At 50.3% G+C, this 12,973-nt stretch overlaps 4 protein-coding genes across 4 annotated transcripts; 2 read left to right on the top strand and 2 right to left on the bottom strand.

The window, feature by feature from the left end:
• Nucleotides 1-202: 202 nt before the first annotated feature.
• On the bottom strand, nt 203-1,639 carry GT037_010347 (glycosyltransferase family 31 protein; the record flags this gene model as incomplete). The annotated part of the gene is made up of 1 exon (XM_038935394.1): nt 203-1,639. One exon carries the CDS (start codon nt 1,637-1,639, stop codon nt 203-205), a length of 1,437 nt encoding a protein of 478 aa, XP_038781902.1.
• A 3,393-nt stretch (nt 1,640-5,032) lies between these two features.
• On the top strand, nt 5,033-5,776 carry GT037_010346 (glycoside hydrolase family 45 protein; the record flags this gene model as incomplete). The annotated part of the gene is made up of 2 exons (XM_038935393.1): nt 5,033-5,367; nt 5,431-5,776. The coding sequence occupies 2 exons, from the start codon at nt 5,033-5,035 to the stop codon at nt 5,774-5,776; spliced, it is 681 nt and encodes a 226-aa protein (XP_038781901.1).
• A 119-nt stretch (nt 5,777-5,895) lies between these two features.
• Nucleotides 5,896-8,441, bottom strand: GT037_010345 (sulfate permease 2; the record flags this gene model as incomplete). The annotated part of the gene is made up of 4 exons (XM_038935392.1): nt 5,896-6,440; nt 6,491-7,222; nt 7,278-8,288; nt 8,336-8,441. 4 exons carry the CDS (start codon nt 8,439-8,441, stop codon nt 5,896-5,898), a joined length of 2,394 nt encoding a protein of 797 aa, XP_038781900.1.
• A 2,666-nt stretch (nt 8,442-11,107) lies between these two features.
• On the top strand, nt 11,108-12,664 carry GT037_010344 (uncharacterized protein; the record flags this gene model as incomplete). Its single annotated transcript, XM_038935391.1, has 2 exons — nt 11,108-11,378; nt 11,424-12,664. The coding sequence occupies 2 exons, from the start codon at nt 11,108-11,110 to the stop codon at nt 12,662-12,664; spliced, it is 1,512 nt and encodes a 503-aa protein (XP_038781899.1).
• Between the last annotated feature and the right edge of the window lie 309 nt (nt 12,665-12,973).

Raw genomic sequence — 12,973 nt, 5'->3', positions numbered from 1 at the left:
CAAGAAACAAGTCGAGATGTGGTTGCTTAGTTGATATTTTTTTTGACTTCTTCATTTAGGTCATGCGCAGTGCAGCCTTTGACTATGTAGTGAAACTTATGAATCTATGCAAGCGAGTGTTGTTGGGGGGTATCATCTCCAGAAAAAAAAAACTAATCCTAAAACGCCTTTCTGATGCTGTTATGCAAGCGGTGTTCGTCCCCTAGGGTTGTGTAGGGAAGGTGACCGTCCTCTTCCGCCTCATTTTCATCTTCAACTCCGTGTTGGTGGTACTCTCCTGTGGCGCGAACCAATCTCGCAGGCCACACTGCTCTTCTAAACTCCTGAATAGGTCGTCTACACGATCCAGCATCCATCCACTCTTCATCATTCCTTGCGGCTTCGCGTAACCCAATCTGAACGATGTGGATATGCCGCAGCTCCCTGCGTCAAAGGAGAATTGCATGCAGTCATCCTGTTCCTCGCACAATGCACGGCAGTGCTCAAAAGACTTCCAGGCATTTCGCTCAAGTTCGTTCTCTACAGCTGAATGATCGTGCGCATTGTACTCCTTGTCTGCTGACATGTTATCCCACCCAGGGACTGATGCGTCGATCTTTGGTCGCACAAGCTCCATGAACACGTCTCGATGGCGTAGGAGAATTTGATGTCGCTTATACCAGTCTTGCTCAAAATCCCAAAGCTCTTCGATTTCAGCAGGGGCGACATGGTGGTAGGTAACGGCAGGGAAGCACCATAGATCGCGGTCAATCTTGGAGACTGCGGGGTCGAGGGTGGCTGGGGAATCGCCTTGGAAGTGTGGGAATGCGCGATGAAGAGGAACATGTACGTCTTCAAGTACTTTGCCGAGTGCGCAGTCTCCAACCCAATGTGTCTTTGTGAACTCCTCATATTCACTAATGCGCTCAGATCGTCGCGATGCGACTCTCTGCATGGCTGGATTTGAAAGGGCAAATCCGGCGCCACCATACGCAAACTCGACCTCATTGATGAACAGATGTTTGCCAATGTAGTAGGGCTTGCTGTCGTCAAAGTTGCCAAGAAATTCCAAAAGGTTGTTCCAGTTCATGTACGTGTCCGCTTCCATGAAGAAATACCACTTCGCATCCGGCTTCTCCTCTAGCGCCTGGTCGATCATAGGCAAGAATTTCCACTTGTCCAGTTGCCATCCAGCATTGTCAGTTCGTAGGTAATCCCCTTGCGACGAGCCGGACAATGATGTGAGAACCTGCTGCTGCTTTACACCCCGTCTTCCATGCTCTTGGAGTTGGCGGTACAACTTGAAATCCTCATTCGTCGTCTTCGTCTCTTCGCTAACTCCTTTGAGCACGTCGTGAACAGCGTGTCCCTCTATGTCCTCATCCAGGTCCGAGTGTACAACAAAATGGGGAACGCATCGCAACGTGGTACGGAAGTGCACTGGCACCTTTTCTTGTGATTCGGTGGCTCCGGTTCGCAAGACGACCAAAACGTCATCGGCGAGCTTGGACTTTGGACAGAAAGTTTCTTCAGTAAGATGATGATTGGAGGCTTTTCCGGCGTGAAAGCGGGGCTGAGTGGCCCTGGTGAAGATGTTGAGAACGGATACGGAGAATACGGCGCAGAAGAGCAGTCGGCATATGAAGGAGCGGTAAGGCATGGCGGTGTTATTAAGGGTAGGCACAGCACCGGGCTGAACCGCAGGTATAAAGAATGAGTGTAGTTGTTGGTGGTAAGGACAGTAGTGTGAGAATGAATGTGTTTATGGGTTCGCTAGTGGTGTGATAGAGAGTGGAGATGCGGTGCCGTAGCCATCGGATGGCGGCGGAGTCTGGCAAAGCGGGGAGTAGTTCGTTTGAATAAGAAAAGAAGAAGAAGGTTCAGGGAGGATGCATGCCCTCTTGAGCGACTTGTAGCTTATGGCGATCATAACCTTTTGTCAGGACGTGTGCGCGAGTGGCCGAAGCGACATGGCGATCAATGCCTCCGGTGTGGGTTCGTGAAATGCGCCGGACCTGTCACGGCGTGTCATTGCCATACGAGTAGGATCGTCACGAACCTCGGTACTAATGGCATAATTGATGGAGCGCTTTGAGAAGCGCTGCATCAAACAAACCGTCTGTTGATGCGCGTTCTTGGCTGCTCTCGTGGTATTGGAGTATGCAGCTGCATGGTGTCAGAGTTATGGGTGTGTTAACGCTCGGAGCCGGGGGGTCGGTAACCTGGGGCATGAGGCGTTGCGCCTACCGCTTTTGGCGCTACGTCATGGCCGGTTTCAAGTGGCCGCATCGGGTATGGCGGATTTCGATCGGCAATTGTAGCTGCCTCATTGTGGAAGTTTGTATCCCAGCGTTGATCACCATCATCACCAAATGAACGCGCGTCGACGAAAGGAGTACGCTCACCTGACGCCTTCAAGGGATATCCATGCTTGAAGCGTCCATGTTCGTTCACGATACTCATTCCGCCGTTGCTGCGGCCGTACATTCAAGCTTATTCAACACGGAAAAGAAACTATACGCAACAGAGTTCGGGACATGATACGAAGGCTCTGCCGATGACACGATGGCTCAAACAACGCGCTCGCAGGCCCGGTGTCGGTCTGTAAAAGAACAGCAGTAAACCACGAAGGGGTCTCTCATTTCAATGCCTCCCTTCACACAACTTCTTCGAGCGGGCTTCACCGTATCTCATGCCAGTCTTGCTTTTCAGTTCGATAACTTTGCATGCATTAGATGTGTATAACAGCTAGCCTGAGCACAGTCTTCTTTCCTGTCTTCCAAAAAGCACAGTAACTTCCTCATACGACGCTTCTCCTCACCGAACCGCGTCTGAATACCATCAAAGCAACGGCGAAGCAACGGCAAAACATCGACAAAAGAAATGTCACACTATGGAACCTTTTACAACGAGTCAGCATGCTTCTCAACGGCAGCAGCCCGGCATCACTACTCAACGTGCCGAGATTACTCAGCGGCAAGTGTGAGCCATGACTGGCGGCTTTGTACTATGTTTTGCTTCAAGTGTTGCGTTTTCTCAGTGACCACAACTGACACGTGGAACAGCGACATTGTCGCGCATTGGTAGGGGAGCCGTGACTGGTGCAAGAAGGTGCGATGATTTTTCTCTCTCCGCTGAGCCTGTGGCTCCCAGCGTCAACTTACAGACTACATTGTTCTCTATCTTCCACTACTTTCCTATAAACATTCAATTGAAGGATCTACATATGCACTCGAGAGGTCTATGAAAGTAGCAGCGCATACAAAGAAGACTGGCTGTTAGTTGTAAGTGTAAGAATACTGATAGGCCGCTTGATGCCACGATTGGAATCTTCAAGACGCATTGAGCTTTTCAAGCTCCCTTGTCTACAATTTTCTGCAAGAGACTCGTTCAATACGTAACGTCGTCCAGATGGCATTCTCCTTTTTTGCCGACTGGAGCAGCTGAGTTAGTTCTATGTGGTCACCGTGACTGGCAGAGTACGAAACAATGGCTCGTATGCGCTCAAAATACGAATGATGCTACACCATTTCAGTACAGTACTGACGCAACGTCAGATTTAGGTGAGGTATGCTGCTTAGCACCGCCATCAAGTCATTCCAATGCTGATCACCTCGAGGCGTGCATGCAGCGGATATGAGACTCAACCTCTGACGAACGTCTGCGCCCAACAACGCTTTCGTTTTCTGGGGTGATTGGGCAAATCCAGCGTAGTTTATCGAACCGCTGCCCAAGTTGCGCCGCAACGACAACCCTTTCGTGTCAACAGCAAAACCGAGTACTTTATACTTCGCCGAACAATGCCTAAGACGGGAACCAAGATTACGGAATACAGAGAGAATCTTCGTTCCGTGCGCAGGGGGTCAGCGGGACGAGCGGAGTGTAGCCGAGTAGACAGTGGGGCGCCACGAAGTTTTGGACAGTAGTCACACCGTCAAATGTCAGACTGAGTGAGCAGCGATTATGCTAGGTAAATGCCTCCCTACATTACTCTGCACACTGCCTCTGATGGGTTTGGTAAAGTGCGTTCCGAATACCAACAAGGAGGCAAGGTACCTGAATGGCTTGCATGACATCTACCAATTCTCTCAATGACTGCATTCATTCCAGACACAATTTCATGCTGGTAAAGACTGCCGTCATTGCACCTCATCTGCATTCCGACCAGCCGATTAATGACGCCTCAGTAAATTAAATTTACAAATCAGCCAATGATCATCTCTCATTTAGTAGCATGCCACACCCTCGTCATTTCCCGTCTTCCGTGCTAGGAAGGATATCGGTATGATTCTGAAACTGCGCTAAGACTTTCTTTGCCCTTCAACTCCCTAATCACCCAGGAACGACATTCTCGTACCACAATCAGGAGCAGGCACCTCAATCCTCAGCTTGTGGAATCAAGCTTTTTGCGGAATGTTGTGAAGCTCGTGTATGCACCCCGCCATACACTGCTTTCTAGCTAGAAAATCTCCGGACGTCTCGTCAAAACTGATGATCCAGGAATTGCATAGCGGCACTTAGCCAGCGAGTAAGCGACTACCGCAATACTGCCGCAATATATGAAAGTTCCAATCTAGTGTAACATGTGTTGTACACTACTCAGCCACTGCTCGTCCAGTACCCCCATAAGCCTGACTGATCGCTTTTCAGCTTGAACATAAAACTACGACACGAGCATGTTTGGTATTGATTCCACAATATGCACCGTCAGTGATGAGGTGGTTACGTGGTGGGCTTGCTTGACGATCCATTAATCATCTCGGCTACCGTCTTGAGCCACCGGTTGCAAGGGCATGTGCGGGCTGTTAGTACATACCACATATGCGGTGTACCTGGTGGCAAGAAGAGCTCAAGGTCAGGCATAGTAGGCAATTTGTGGGGTGCAAGGGAGTCTAGAAGACTTTCGTCATGGTAGTTTCTTTGGAGAAGAACTTGGCACACATATATATAAAAAGCCTATGACGCCTCGCCTTTCATCAATTTTACTTGCACCCACAAGCTCAGCAAACCAACTACCGATACCAAGGATAATCATCGAAAACAACTGCCCATCATGGTTTCCATCAGGCAACTCACTCTCCTCGCCCTCGCCACCGGCCTCGCAACCGTGGACGCTCAGTCCACTGGAAAGACCACACGATACTGGGACTGCTGCAAAGGCTCTTGCGCATGGTCTGGTAAAGCCCCCGTGAGCTCACCGATCAAGACATGCGACAAGAACGACAACCCACTCTCCGACGTGAACACAAAGAGTGGATGTGACGGCGGCTCAGCATATATGTGCACTGACCAGTCACCCTGGGCGGTCAGCGACGACCTTGCGTACGGTTTTGCAGCAGTAAAGCTTTCTGGCAAGACGGAGAGCAACTGGTGCTGTGCATGCTATGAGTGAGTCTATCTGAGTGCTCTTTAGCATGCCGAAGAATCAAGACTAATGTATCTCTCTTCTAGACTGACATTCACATCCGGCCCTGTCTCAGGCAAGAAGATGGTCGTGCAAACCACCAACACTGGCGGCGACTTGGGAGACAACCACTTCGATCTCGCTATACCTGGTGGTGGCGTAGGCATTTTCAACGCCTGCACTGCACAATTTGGTGCGCCACCCAACGGATGGGGCCAGCAATACGGCGGTATCTCTTCCCGCTCCGAGTGTGAAAGCTTCCCTCAGAAGCTCAAGCCAGGTTGCGAATGGAGGTTCGATTGGTTCAAGAACGCTGATAACCCAAGCGTTTCTTTCAAGGAGGTTACTTGCCCCAAAGCTTTGACCGATAAGACCGGTTGCGTTAGGCAGTAGATGATGGATGATGATGCTAAGCACGCTTAGACGCGCCTTTCGCTGTATATATATATATATATATATATATATATGAACTTATGACACAAAGAACGATAATGATACATTCGCTGACCTAACTAATCATGTTTGGTCGTCAACTCCGTCGGCCCGACCTCATGCTCGTGTGAGCTTCCTGAGCTGACCTGTGCCAGCTTCCCATTGACGCCGGCAATAGCACTCTCGACAGCTGCCGCTACATCAATGTGGAAGAACGGTCTGTTCTGTCCATGCACGGTGGTGACCTTGCCACTCGGTAGACCCTTACTCCTGTTGACGGCATGGATTTCATCCTGCGCCTCTTCGTCGTGTAGCTTCGCGGCCGAATTATCGAGAGGTGCATAACTGAATACTGGGTTCCAATGCTGACGTGCTGCAAAACGTTCGCGGTCGATGTAACCAAAGCCAGCAGTTGTCAAAGCGCGCTTAGTCCAGCGGCTGTTGATCGACGCGAAGTGCCATTCTACAGTTTCGGGTGCTGCGTGACGATCTAGTTGTGCGCGCACGTCAATGAGACCTTGAATCGATGTAACATCGACATTGTTGACAGCGCTAAAGTCTAGAATGATCGCACGGAGGATAGGTCGGTTATCATCGAGGTTCAGCTGCTTTCCGCGACGTGGACCTTGTAAAAGTCAGTACGTTGAATCGCACCCAATGCATACGTCGACCTACCTGGGTCGTTCCATGGCCGATCACCGATCTTTGTGTATTTGTTAAGCTCTGTTGGACGGGAGATTGTCTGCGCGTGATGCACAATTTCGTCCATGTAACCTTGTTGGTTGAGATATGTGAAGCCTTCAGTGAAGCGGTAGATCAGTATACCGGGATACGGGGACTCAATATCAACAAGCGGGTTTGAGCCATCCTTGCGGTCAATTGGGATAAAGGCTTCTCGGACAGAAGCATCAGAGCCTGGAGTAAAATGGCTGTCTTGCTTGTTGGCCATCGTCTCCGGGGTGGCGCGATAGATGCGGACTTTGCCAAGAATGGCACCGTGGGTGAACAGCTGGCGCCAAAGCAAAAGTGCGAATGAAGCTGCAATGGTAACATATATACCATTTTCGATGTTCGTGAAAACTGTTACGAAGACACCCGCGAAGAAGATGACAACCTCCAAAGGCGACGTTTCCCAAAATTGGAAAACAACGTTAGGTGGAGTAATGAGATCTCCGACAGCGTGGATGATGACGGCAGCGAGAGCGGCCGACGGAATGTAGAAGAAGACTGCGGTTAGAGCGTACAAAGCCAGGAGCACGATGATTGCTGTGAAGATACCAGCAAGTGGGGTACGGACACCTGCTTTCGACTTGATAGCAGTACGCGAGAATGACCCGGTAGCAGGGTAGGCGCCAAGAAATGGACCGATCACATTTGTGAAGCCCACGGCAACCAGTTCTTGCGAGGCTAGAATATGTGGTTAGTACACTCATGTGATCAGATAGTTGTTATCGTTGCTTACGGTTGATGACGTAGTTGTTGATTCGTCCGAAAGACTTCGAGATTGCGATATGTTCGAGAATCAATACGATAATCGTGACCGGGATATCGGGTGCAATTGCCGAGAGGAGCTTCGTGTCCATGTTCGGAGCACCAGCATGCTGAAAGCCTCTTGGTACACGACCGAGGATCTTGAACTTCGCCATCTTGACATCGTTCTTAGCATTATGAAGGCCTTTGATGTCCTTGTTGGCAAGCCAGCTGATCATAATGTATAGCAGAATGACGAAAGCCATTCGCAGTGTGCTTACGAAAAACCAGACCTTTTGCTTTGAAGGCTGCTTCCTCGACATGACATTGCAGAATATACGGATGGCGTATAGCATGAACAGAGCAGTCAGACCCATAGCAGCATCGAGCTTCGTGCGTGGAAGGCCTTTGAGAGTGTCGATGACGACCAGATATGTAGGACCGCGTGTGTTGACGCCAGATATACCCATTAGTGCTGGGACCTGGCCGGCTCCGATTGAGATGGCAGCGCCCGTCATGAATGAGGTGATAGCGACAAGAGGAATGAGCTCGACGATCCTTCCAAGCCGTGTAAGACCGATGAAAAGTAGAACGGAACCAGCGATGACGGATAGAGCTCGAGCAATGTCCACAGCTTCAATATCTGGTTGTTTTTCCTGGATTTTGGTAACGATATTTCCGACGATGGTGCTCATGACAGCGACGGTACCAATGGTGATATCCTTCGATGTAGCGAAGGCCCAATAGAGGATGAAGCCAACAAAACTTGTGTAGAGGCCATACTCGGGAGGCAGTTTCGCAAGCAGAGCGTATGCCATGCCTTGAGGGATGACGACAAATCCTACGGTACAACCAGCAATAAAGTCTCCAAATAGCCATGTCAAGTTATAGTGGAATATCCAGTCCAAGAAGGGAAACAAACTCCTCAGGTAACGCGTTGTGGCGGTCGCTGATGGCTTGAATTGAGAGAGCCATTCTATCGCGGTAGGTTCACGTTCGACGTCTGAATGTCGTTAGCTGTTGCCGATCGATAAGTCCTACAATATTCACATGTTTCCACAGATGATATTGACGCTGCGCCAGACACCTCGGGCTCTTTCCGGTAGTCAAGATTTATTCCAAGGACCTTGGCCGCGTTGCGACCAGCTGAAGCCATGTTGGCGGACGTCGTCAGTGAAGGCTGTACCCTGGGCTCCCCGGCTTCCGTCAACAGCGGGTGATTCAAGGTGACAAGGAAGCTTCCAGATGGAATCGAAATAACCCCCAAAGGTCGCGGACGTTGAATTGGAGTAACCGTAAGACCTGACGCTGAGACAGATCGAGAGAAGAGGGTGACCTTATACTACGCTTTGTGGATGAGTGCCCGTGGAGAAGTAATGGGCGAACATCAAATTCGGTCAAATAGAAGTACCATATCGTTCCAGATTCAAGGCGGAGGCACAGCCGCATCTGCGATGGCCCGACGCCATTCCAAGGACTTGACGTGCAACAAGACGGCACATGTAGCTTGGCGTGGGCAGGATACGTGAATGAAGCATTCCGTACAAATCACAGTGCAGCAACGCCATCACAGAACAGCGCCCGATCATGACGTGCTCGCGTTGAGCAAAATCCTAAATATTGGCAGATGGCAGACGAGGAATCTGGCAGGCTGGGCTGCACGAAGCGTTGAGCTTGTAAGGTCTGGGCTTCCGAAGGCGGAGATATGGCGTTTGAGGCGTTGGTGGATCGCGTGGGAGATCCGGGGTCGCTGGTTGGCCATGGCTGCAGTACATTTACTTCGTAAGTGTTCAGACATATCATCATGCAACAAATTCATGAGATCTCCTCTCGATCTAACACATTCCACCGTTGTAAGCAGAGCATTGCCAACAAGACAAAAAGGGAACAAGTATGCCCAGTCTTGCAGTATCTCAGCGGAGGCTGGTGTCTGCGTACTGTTCGTTCAACGTTCGCAATAGATGCCAAGGATTGCGACATCTCGGTTGGCGTTATTGGCATCAGATGCCTGCAGCCACACTAGCGCCCGAAGAGCGGCAATGTAGGTGGTCACATACAAGCTGGCAGATTGGAACAGCTAATGTGTTGCAACCGACTAAAAGTCTCTTTAAGCACGCCCTGCCGTGCGCATTCGCGAAGCTCGGGGCGTGCCGTCAGAATGTGGGGGTTGCCACAATGTTCTGATGGCAACGCGAGCCAGGAAGCCAGTGTATACGCGTTTGGAGGACTTGCAGCGAAGCTCCGGGATATTCTGCAAGAATTGAGTGTTGACGAGGTTACTAGTGTGATTGTGAGGTCGATGGTCTGTGTATCGTTTCCGGCCTCGTTTCCAGTAAAAGGCAGGCTCCAGATTGACTCAAGCTTGAACGCTGCGCAGTCAAGAGCTCAACTTGATGGTATCCTAGGACGAAGCATCCAACTGAACTCGCTGAAAACCCCTGTGTTACGTAAATTCACATCGCAGTAGTACGACAACCGAAGCATTGGTCAGGTTCGCGCGGGTCGGTGAATCGACATGGTCTTCAGTAAAAGAAGCACATCTTCAGATTACTTACAGGCTAGCCCGTGCTAGCTTTTTCAGCCCACATGTTCAATGTAAAGTTATCCTAGACTGTTGCACGCCATTGGTCTTCGGCACAGTCCGTGGCACGCGAGAAGGGCAAACGATAGGGGTCAGGTAGGCACCGAACGCCTGGAACAACAAGGAACCTGCATGGTATGCGGTTATCGCGACGCAGTAGAAAGCCCAATCCCCATAAGACTGGGAGAAGCGAGTGGCGATTTGTCCCAGACACCTGGCCAACCCAGCCCTGTGCGCCATTGGTTATACATCGCCGAGGAGATTCTGAAGTTTGTCTAGATCGTGCTCCGGCCTTTCCACAACAGCCTGACTAAAGTCTCTCGTGGGATTTCATCTCGGTCACTGCCCGGTGAAGCAATGGGAGTGCACACGAGCGTTGGAAACGGCAAGTGTCTTGGTATGTCTTAATCAAGATAAATGATTGTGGAAAGAAGGGAGGTGAAGCATGGCGTGCTTGTAGGTTCTTGATAACGCAAACGACGATCGATTATGCGTGATCTGGCAAATGTTAGTGAAATTGCAGGTTGAAGCATCCTTTGCTGTCAGTGGCATAACTAGCTGTTGACACGACGGATAGGTCCCCAACAATGGTCTCCGAAATGCGCAAACAGGGCGTTGCGAAGGGTAGACTAGACGTACGTCGTGGATCCATCGTAAGAAAAGGAGCCTCGGGCGATCGCGCGAAAGAAGATGCGCTACTGGACCACCCGATTACGTCATCGATCCTGTCCGAAAACTAACACCGGCTGATCTCAACACCAACATGCGGCCACAACATGCTTTGATGTCGACAAAGGATGCGTAGTGTAACTCTTAGATCAGCTTTCGGGTTGTGAGAAACTACTAGATCGAAGCACAGTTCCCATAACCGCTCTAGAAGCTAACCAGGCAACAATCCAAGTTGAAAATGCTTACTCTATCTCGTTAAAGCCAGTTCGTGTTTGTACAACGGCTACCTTAACGCCATGTAAACCCGGTCCTCGCTCTCTTCGCGTCCCGATGATAGCGAGATGAGGGGCTATGGGCAAATTGTTCATGATGACCTCAGCCTTAAGTCGGGCAGCATCTCACTTTGTCAAGAGATCGGGCAGAACCTCACCTCATTATATAAGAGCTGAAGAACTTCAGCTTTACACAGAGCACGGAACTGCCAGCAGATGTTCAGCCCTATCGAAGGGAAATACTGGCATTGAACAGATTTGCGAGCGCAGCAACTACTCCTGGATCTTGCAACCTTTGCAATGGCGCCTAACGTTCTTCTGCTTCAAGGTGGTATCGCCCTGATTCATGACACGAACAACCATATAATCCCTACCAGATCCGATATACTTGTAGAAGATGGCAAGATTAAAAGAATTGCGCCTGAGATTACGTCGTCCCAGGGAGTCGAAACCATCGATTGCACCAACAAGATCATCAGCCCAGGCTTCGTCGATACCCATCGGCATGGTTGGCAAACGCAGCTCAAGGGCAGACATGCCAACGAGGGACTGATAAAATACATGGTTACTGGTAAAGTTCAAGGCTCAATCATAATGTCTCTCTAACGAATGATAGGCAATTCACAGAATTTTCAATACTCGCCCCAAGATGTCTTCTACGGCCAACTCGCAGGTATGCTGGAGAGCATAGCTGCTGGCACAACCACGGTGGTTGATCATGCACACATCACCCGCTCACCGGAGCATGTCAGGTCTGCCATCGCGGCTACTGCATCCTCTGGCATCCGATCTGTATTCTGCTACACCCCATTGATGCTCATCACCCAGTTTAATCCCCTCACCTTCAATCTAAATCCTTTCGAAGACTGGGTTATGCAAACCTTTGACGAACTTGCCGACAGCGGGCCTTTTGGAGATGGACGAGTAGCCCTCGGCTTCGCTTTCGATTTCTGGTTTCTACCAGCGGACATGGTCAAGAGTATATTTGCCAGAGTGAATGCGAAGGGTGTCAAGACAATTACCTGCCACGGATCTGTATCACTGGGGCTCAACGTGATACAAGAAGCATCAAATCTCGATCTACTAGATGAGAAGATCATCATTTCGCATGGTGGTACAGTCTTGAAGGCTGATGCCGAGCTCTTGAAGGCCGCTGGGGCGTTCGTCAGTTCCACTCCAAGCACCGAACTCCAGATGGCCATGGCGAGACCCTACTGCTTCGATGCATCCTTCCAAGATGGAGGGATAAGCGGCAATTCGATCGGATTGCAGGACAACGCCGCGCTTGGCGTTGATTGCCATTCGTGCACTGCCGGTTCCATCATTTCTGAGGCAAGGCTCGGCCTGCAAAACGCGCGCAACCATTACAATGAATACCATATGAAGCAAGACAAGATCCCCGAACCACTTCCAGAAAGTCTAAATGTCGAGGCCGCATTCAACCTGGCAACGATCAAGGGTGCAGAGGCTGTAAACATGAGTGGCGAGATTGGCCGCATCGCAGAAGACTTTAAGGCAGATCTGACCATCTTTGATGCTCTCAGTCCCAGCATGGTCGGCGCGGCACAACATGACCCAGTCGCCGCGATTATCCTACACTCGAGCCCGGCAGACATCGAGACTGTCATTGTCGATGGTATTGTGAGGAAGAAGGATGGCAGGCTGTTGCCAATACAAGTAGACAGCAGTGCGAAAGCGACTGTGGACAGTGACACTCTGGACTGGGCCATCATTGCCAAAGAGATCGTATCGAGCAGGGCGAAGATGCAAAAGGAGATAGACAAGATCGACTTTAAGGAAGCATACGACTCAATCGTCAAGATGTTTCATGTTGATGAGAAGAAGCTGATAGGCTAAGATCTGGACACTACATATTCACCAATGCTCATACTCTGGCAGAGTACGTTGATCGTCATGACACTCGGCCCTAAAACGCGTCGCGTACGCGCTGCCTAGTACTCTCGTTGGTGTTGATACAATCAGAAATCTTCCTCGGAGGTTGTGCTGTTTCTTGGAGTACATGGATCGTCATGAAACGTGGTGCCACTTTCGAGGAAGAGCTGAAGTAGAGATCTGCGCTGCAGTTGCACAGTTGAGCGGCGTCGGGGGAGGCAAGTGGCGCAGGAGCTTGGACCTTTTGAGCATTCCGAACTCGATGTCTCCTTC

The sequence above is a fragment of the Alternaria burnsii genome, assembly GCF_013036055.1.
Source record: "Alternaria burnsii strain CBS107.38 chromosome Unknown 729, whole genome shotgun sequence".
Lineage (NCBI taxonomy): Eukaryota > Fungi > Ascomycota > Dothideomycetes > Pleosporales > Pleosporaceae > Alternaria > Alternaria burnsii.
Note: the sequence above shows the minus strand (reverse complement) of the source record. Positions and strands in the feature narration are given on the sequence as shown.